The 8,266-nt window shown below is 37.1% G+C and overlaps 1 protein-coding gene across 1 annotated transcript in view; it reads left to right on the top strand.

Annotated features, from left to right (window-relative positions):
* Window positions 1–1,292: 1,292 nt before the first annotated feature.
* Window positions 1,293–8,266, top strand: part of LOC131784930 (NPC intracellular cholesterol transporter 2) — a 10,089-nt gene continuing 3,115 nt past the window's right edge. The window contains exons 1-3 of the mRNA XM_066170099.1: window positions 1,293–2,578; window positions 3,131–3,250; window positions 4,214–4,249. Of these exons, the coding sequence (XP_066026196.1) occupies window positions 2,494–2,578; window positions 3,131–3,250; window positions 4,214–4,249 (241 nt within the window). The 5' untranslated portion in view covers window positions 1,293–2,493. The remainder of the gene's footprint in view (window positions 2,579–3,130; window positions 3,251–4,213; window positions 4,250–8,266) is intronic.

Below are 8,266 nucleotides of genomic sequence, written 5' to 3'. Positions count from 1 at the left end.
TATTGTTTGCAAGAAATAAATTGGATTTTAAATAAACGCCGCTCTTGAATAAATGCCTTACTGGAATCACGAAAAATTTAATAAACGCCGCGGCGTTTAATCGAATAGATACAGTATTCTATAGTTTTATCATTTTTCATATGCTAGTTGACTTTGCTTTATGATTTTTTAAGTTAAGAATTAACCCTACAAGACTCAGTTTTTCGAGCGAACATAAACGAGTTTTTCCAGCAAAATATTGATCTGGCGTTTCAAAAAAATATCAAAGAGGCAAATTTATGTTCTTGTTCTGAGACTGCGATTTGATTTTGAAAAAGAGTTGTTACACAAAACTCAATGCCTGATTAATCAGATGTTCACACCACCACCATGAACGTAACAGTTTTACCACAAATTTTATCCTTCTATCGACAATTGGAATATTTACGCTTGCACCTTTCGGTAAAGATTGCCTTAAAAAAGGCCAGTATTTATCAATGAAATCAAACATATTGCTACACAAATTAACTACAAAGGTCAGCTTTAATTGCACAATCAACAACAAAAGAAAAAGGCATTCACTGGTTTTCTTTGCTTAGGCAAAGGCGGCCCAAGGTCCAGCTTTGAGATGATCGTCATTTTATGCGACATAAGAGTTATGGCGAAATTATGAGAGTTTGTATGGGAATATTTACGACCACTTTTAGGAATAAAAAAATACAGTCAAATTCTTTATAGAAATACCTCACCTTACTTCCTCAGTGCATCGCTTGTTATCTGACTGCTTACTATGTTGAAAAGAACCCATTCTGACGAGTTATCCATTTCGAGGTTTACTTAACAAATAGAGAAGCCTTGACTGTGCTCTGTTCTGTTGTAAAGCACGCAGGAAGCGGCTAGAGCACGAAAGAAGTGTAGGGGGAAACACGTAGTTTCTCCGTTAAATTCCTCAAGAATTACTTTTAATTTTCAAAACAAATCTTATTTCCAAAGCGAACAACAGTCTCGTCAGCATGCTCTATACTCTCATAAAGCACGCTACAATAAGCCAATCAGAATTCCTGTTAGAATGGTTCAAATAATCTGATTAGCTGTACAAGACTAAAGCTGTCAAAAATGTCAAACCATCAAAGTTCAAATTCTGCAATAGTTTACAAACTAAAATAGCTCGGCATGTCGAATTTAACACTTTTGCCTGAAGTTTTTTAGTTTCTAATACAGGACCTGAAAGTGAAATGTTCAGTGAAATTCGGCCCAATCGTGGCTCACAAAAAAACGCAAGTTGTTTCACATTACAAGTAAAAAACAAACTGTTCAAGGCGAATGTATTATGAATGAACAACAGCCGAATTCACTAAGACAAAAAGATCGCTCGGAATGACAGCGCCGTAAAACTCGGTTGCAGTGACTGATCTGGCCTTCAACTCAACACATCGGAAAGGTAATCAGGACAAGCTCTTATTTTTTCACTCGAAGGGTAGTCGATTTAGTTCCTGAGGCTTGCTCCACTGCGATGACTGAAGATCGCCATGATTAGCTAGCCGCGATAGACCTTAAGTCGCTCTGACACCGTCATGATTAGTATGAATTTTAACAGTTATGCCAGGTTATATTTTTCATAATTCCTGTTTTTTTCTATTTGAAATCGAAACTTTATATACTATACAAGTGTTAGCTGTGTTTGATTTTTATTACCGTACGTAAACTCGCAATCTAACTGAGCGTGAAGACCGTTAAAAAAACTCGGACTGTCTATCTTGTTTTATCTTTGAGGATTTTTGTCTCTGCTCACGTTACAGTAACGTAAATTACTGCGCCTGGCATTTTTGCAAACCTTTGCTTGCTTGTTCCGAAATTTCACTTTTATTAACGAAAGAAAAGCTAGAAAGAAGTCCCGGAAAAGGTCGAACATAGTACGATTTGGCAGATGGCGTGACAGCTTTAGCTCAGTTCTATGCTCTATACTCTCATAGAGCACGCTCTTTCAACCAATGACAGTACGTGTTATATCCGGGCTTTATTATAATACGTACATAGGAGAAGCCTATTCTTATAATTTCGTCATGACTCAGGCCATGACTCTTATTTCGCAAGATGACCATTTGGGCCGCCTGTGGCCAAGGCAGAAATCCATTGTTCTCCGATCTCGCTGGAACAAAAAAATTTAGCCAAGGTAAATATTTGTCGGCCTGGAAAAATATCCTTTCAGTTCGTTGGCACAGAAAGGGAAACAGTTAAAATATCAACGTGCAAGGTTTATTGCATTTGGACACAAAGTACTCTTTGTGTCAGCTAGGCACATGGCGTGGTGTGTAACGCCACTTCGACAAACATCACATCATCACACCACTTTGAAAAGGTCGACAGTGGCACAGCCCTCAACCAATAGTTGTAATTGTACACCGTTTTGTTCCCTACTTAACATGTAATGTTATATAAGGTCGGTCTTTTACAATTACCGGTCATCTTGGTGCGAGCAGGTTTCCTTGCAGCGGTGAAAGAAGGAAGTTCGAAATGGAAAAGGCCGCAATTGTGTCCGTTTTAGCACTCTGTGTTATTGGATTTGGTTCAGGTTTTCATGTGTCGTACGATGATTGTGGTAAGCTTCATTCATTTTTATTTATGTGTAATTTCGCAACGAAGATCGAATTTCGACTTTCTCTACAGCTCTCAAATTGACTACCTTTGTGGCTGGTTCCAATGTAAAAAAAAAACTAACACGGTTTTGATAATTCCGCTCTACAATTAGTGAGCTGCATTTCATTGGATAAAGTTAAGAGAGTATTTGGAGACTTTGGGCGATGAAGCATGACTTCGTTGAATATACAAAGGAGGTCGTTGGAACGCTTGCATGTCCATTTTCGCCTTTACATAATGTTTCTTCCTGCAGGAAATACATTCCCTTTCTTAGAGCACAATTCATCCAAACGCAGGGAATCAAAGCCATTTCAGAAGCAGTATTAATCTAATTTAAAATCAAAGGGCGGTTTTCTACCTAGAATCAGACGAAGTGGGTGGTTTTTTGACGAACAAGAATGACGAACTCTCTGAGACGTAGCAAAAAGAAAAAAAAGGATAATAGAAAAGTATCTTATTTTAAACACAGAAAGAGGCAATTTTCTTTGTGTTACATGTGTTTGATTTACTTCAGGTGGGGCAGATGCTTTGTCCAAACTTGTCTTCGTGGACGTTGATCCTTGTATCAATCAGCCCGATCCGTGTAGCTTGAAGAAGGGAACTGAGGAAACCATCCAAGTACAGTTTGTGCCAAGTACGAAAAGTCCATCGGTTTAGGTCCTAGTGTTAAATAATGAGTGAAACAGGTCCTAGTGTTATATAATGAGTGAAACAATGAAACAAACTAAATAACTTTGTGGGAAACGAGCATACTACACAACGAGAATAGGCAAAAATTCCTAGCACAAATGTTTTTTTCGGTCTGATAAGTACGTTGAAACGACCCCAATGCGCTTTGTCAGTTACATGTCATTTGGATGGATCTGGAAAACGTAAATGCAATTAATCTTTTCCAAGACAAACAAAATTGCCAGGGCCCGTAGGGAGATCATTTTTCATAACTGTGCAGAGGCAAAGCGCGCGAATCATTTGTATAAGAAAGTTTTTCAAACCCTGCATATTTTCAGCGCGAAGGCCAGAACAACCGCATCTAATCAAAACAACCATTCTCTAAAAGTTTTTTTTTCTTTTAACTAAGTTTTTGGGCGGCAAAAAATTCAAAGCCCGGTTGAACTGTTTATAACAATCTTGGGCAATGAATTACCTTTTTTTGCGTTAAATTACCTCTCTTGTGTATTGTGTTATCAGAAATCTTCATTTGTCTCGGCTAATAGAAATGAACCATTTTTTAAGTGTGAAATGAAATGCAACATCAAATGATTACGCTAAAATTTCCGGTACAATTCTTTGTCCGAGATGAGTTTGGGACGACCTGTTAAGCCGTATATTACCATCGAAAGAAAATTACTGTAATTTAATATTTTCTAGGAGAGTTCCTCCGTTATCGATAAAAACATAGAATCTGACTCCCAAAGATAAAAAAATCTACAGTTAGTAGTCAAGATAGTTGTCTTTCTGGTGGATACATTTGAAATAACATTATAACATTTTTAAAAATTCATTTTATTTTTATTTCTCAAAAATAAATTTGTGGAATTAAACGCTCTTTATGGACAGAAAATACATTGCAAACAATAGGTTTTCTTTTGTTTTACAGAGGTGAACATTACGTCAGCCAAGACTGTGGTACATGGTAAAATCCCATACGTACCCATGCCGGTGTCCCAGCGGATTTGGACCCCCCTAGAATTGGACCCCCCGGTCCAAATCCGCTAGCGGATTTGGACTCCCCTCCGCGGATTTGGACCCCTTTAACAAAACTGAGTAAAAACATTACCATACATAACTTCCTAATAGAAATAATAAAAATTTAGAAAGTAGGCTTTCAAAGAAAGTTTTTTTTTCAGAAAGTAGGTTTTTATTTTAAAACATTCTCGTAGACGTGATCTTTTTCTCAGCATTGCGTCTCAATTTAAGGTTTTCGTTTAATTAACCTGCAGCTGTAAGTCTGTTGTTTACCTCTGGAATGAAAATGAAACGTAAATTTTGAAATCATTTGTTTGCTTGCCAGTTCTCTTGAAAAAGTGTGAAATATAAAATAATAACAACCGTTGAATGCGTGAAAGCTTCAATTATGATTGTTTTTTTTTTTTGGTTTTGTGAAATACCGATTGCTCAAATCTCGACTTCTAAACTTCCGACAACTTCAACAAAAAGCCTTTAGTCAACGCAATTTCTCGAATTAAGCTTTATTTTCACGAAGGTTCGAAAGAATCGGGAATTCGCTGTTCGTTTTCCTCAACTGATATGCGTTGCTCCGCCTACTTTAATTTTATACGGTTGAACAATTTACTTCTTTATTAAGTTATTCTGTTATGATGTTATTTTAGGCGCACCGTTAAATAAACATCGCGTTGCGTTTGTGCTACTTGCTACTTACCTCTTGAATGAAAGTAATTAAGTTAAACTTCAAGTCTTTTTAGCGCTCTTGTCAAGTTAAAAACAGAGTGTTTGGTAGGGTGAATTAACAAAAAGTAGATGATAGACAATAAGACACCGCTATATTCTAATTACATTGTTTTCTTTCCTTTTCTTTTTAATCTTTTTCTCGTCTAGATTCTTTTCTTTTTGAAATCTAGCGCTTTTCACCAGAAGCCTTGAAAAGCGTGTCTTTATGTACCGCAAGTGTGTAACTTTGAATCAAACGTTCTCATAATACTCTTTAACGCGTAAAAGTTATAGTTAGTGTTGCGCTTGGTCTGTTAAGCACCGACCATAAAAAAGTTATTTTCAGTGCGGTTATAAAATGTTTCACAACTTACTAACTGATAGAGCAAATATAAAAACGGTTTAACTCATTTAGTTAAACTTATTTATTGATATTGTTTTTTGTCTAGTCGAATGTTAACAAATTATCGGTATGAAGTGATAAACATGTACTAGACAATAGGTCGCTTTTAGACGATAATTACATTGTCTTGATATATAGAAATGTTAATAAGCGTGGAACGTGTTACAGCAATTATTCATTTATGTTATTGTTACTGTGTGCAGCACAATAAAGTTTAGTTTCTCCGCCTACTGCAAAGGTTTTATTTTACTTTTATTGTCTTCGCTATGTATAAAAGGGCACTCAATTCCACAAGTGTTATCATTACTTTTATGATTCATTCCATGAACGATGGCCGAAACGAAAACGTACAACGAAGTCTTTAACTATCTCCGCGATAACGAATATCCGATCGATTTTTCGAAAGACCAAAAGAGAAACTTGCGCAAGAAAGCGCTAAAATATGTTCTTGAAGATGGTGCGCTTTATTTCATTGGCCAGAAAAAAGGTGAGCCTAAAAGATGGGTTCATTGCCAAGACGAGCAGCAGAAGATACTGAGAGCTTGTCACTCTGACAAACTTGCTGGGCACTTCGGCCGTGACAAGACGAGAGAAAAGGTTTGTACAAAATTCAATGCTACTTGTCTTGAACTTTTAAATTGTGGAGACGATTTACTTTGTCAGTTATTAACTGTTGTGCTCCTGTTGTTCTTCCAGGTTACATCTCGGTATTATTGGGCTAGAGTGTTAGAAGACTGCGATGAAACTGTCAAGCGTTGTGATGTTTGCCAGCGTACCTCAAAGAAATTCGAAAAACTTTCTGCCCAGCTACATCCGATTAAAGTAAAGGACACCGTGTGGCATCGGATTGGTATCGATCTGGTAGGACCTCTGCCCGAGACGTCCCGTGGCAATAAGTACTTGATCACCTGTACCTGCTATTTCAGCAAGTGGCCAGAGGCAGCTCCTCTCAAAAGCAAATCGGCTGAAGGTATGTGGTATCCGATATTAAAATTAGTTGTAACGAACTGAGATTTGTGAACTCGAAAAAAGAAAAAGGAAAAGTACAATCTTTTGCCTAGTATCTTAACTCTGCTGTTAATAAATTGTTCAGAATTTATTTTCTAAGGAAATTATTCGCCGTCAGATTCCCATACAAACACAGTAAATTTGGGGCTGACATGTCAATCTACCCTAGAATGCAACGTGTGGCGCCATCTTTTTACGTATCGTGAAGGCTTTAAACCATAGAGTAGTCTTTTGTTTACACTTATTTCAAATTAAGACTTAACAAGAGTCATTACCTTATTACATTAACAGAGTTAGCAAACTATTTGAGTTAACACTCACGCAAACGGTAAACGTTTTTCTTTTTTTGTCTGCCATTAAGCGTGTGTGAGAGAAATGTAAAGGGTTCGCGTTTGTTATTAATTAATTTTTTTTCTCTTTTTACTATTTTCTGTGAGATTTTCTTAAGAATTCGATACAAATACACAAAAAATAAGCACAGCTCAAGTTTACTATGTTTATTCTTTCGGTTGTCATTACTGGTTGAAACGTCGCAATTCACAAGGGCCAAATGAAATAACAATTTGTCTAGAGTCGAGTTTAAAAAAGTTCTGCATTTGACTTAGCGTGTGTTCACTAACTGAAGTTAGATTGCTTAAGGGAATTCCCTTGAAATAAAACTGCTCCTAGACTTCATTCAAACTTTACCTATTGATTGTTAATATCGAGAAATTTTACCAAGAAGGTGTTACTTTTGAAAACATAAAATAAGCTTGGGCCTCAAGAACTTAAAACACGCGACACGCAACCATTAGGGAAACGACAGTCGATATATTTACAAACGAATCCGAAGCAAGGCCTCGAGTCAAAATTCAAACTCCGTTTGAACTCGACTTGCTTTAAGGAGGCTCGAAAGGGTTTTTAGCGCGCGCGCTCGCTTTTACTGCTCGCGTCAGCTTGGAATCCAAATTGCCATAAAAAATACAAGAAACCGGAAATGAAACGTGCGAAAAACATTTCTTTTTATTTCGAAAATTAACTCGGTGACTTACCTTGATTTTTTGCATGCGATTAACAATTAACATGCTAATTCAAATAAAAAAGTCAGCTTGGGCAGAAACTCTATTGTGGACTTCCTATTAAATTAATAAACGCTTTTTTCAATATAATTATATTTCCACAATACAGAATTTTCTAATATTCGCAGACAAAATTCAGAGCCAAGGAAGCTTTCACATAACGAAATAAAAATGGCAGGTCACCGACTTAGTTTTACAGATGAATGGCCAAATGATCTTAATCACTTTTCTGTAATCTTGTATCGTTTAACAAGCACTATAATAGCGAGAAACTCTTTCGAGCCTCCTTAATTGGCAAATATTTATCGGTCCTCTAGGTGTGGCGGATTTCTTGTACGACCTGATCACCAGATACGGAGTGGCGGAAATTGTGATGTCTGACCAGGGCCGAGAATTCGTTAACAAGGTTAACGAGGAGCTGTTTAAGTTGTGTGGCACGGACCACAGGATCAGTTCAGCGTACCACCCTCAGTCAAATGGCCTTGATGAAAGAATGAACCAGACGCTGACGAGAGCCATAGTGAAGTTCGTTAACGACAACCATGATGACTGGGATGTACACCTCAAGTCCATTCTGTTCGCCTATCGAACAAGTAAGAATGACTCCACCAAATTCACACCGTTCGAGTTGATGTTTGGTCGTGCAGCCGTGTTACCCATCGAGATGGAAATCAGGTAAAGTTAGGTTCTTATATTTTGGAGTATTTATTGGCAATTTAGGCTAAATAGGTTCTTCATTAGGTTCTTAATTTTTTATGAGAGAAACATAGTTATCGATTGCTATCATTTAATA

This window comes from Pocillopora verrucosa, chromosome 7 (genome assembly GCF_036669915.1).
Source record: "Pocillopora verrucosa isolate sample1 chromosome 7, ASM3666991v2, whole genome shotgun sequence".
In the NCBI taxonomy this organism is placed as follows: domain Eukaryota; kingdom Metazoa; phylum Cnidaria; class Anthozoa; order Scleractinia; family Pocilloporidae; genus Pocillopora; species Pocillopora verrucosa.
Note: the sequence above shows the minus strand (reverse complement) of the source record. Positions and strands in the feature narration are given on the sequence as shown.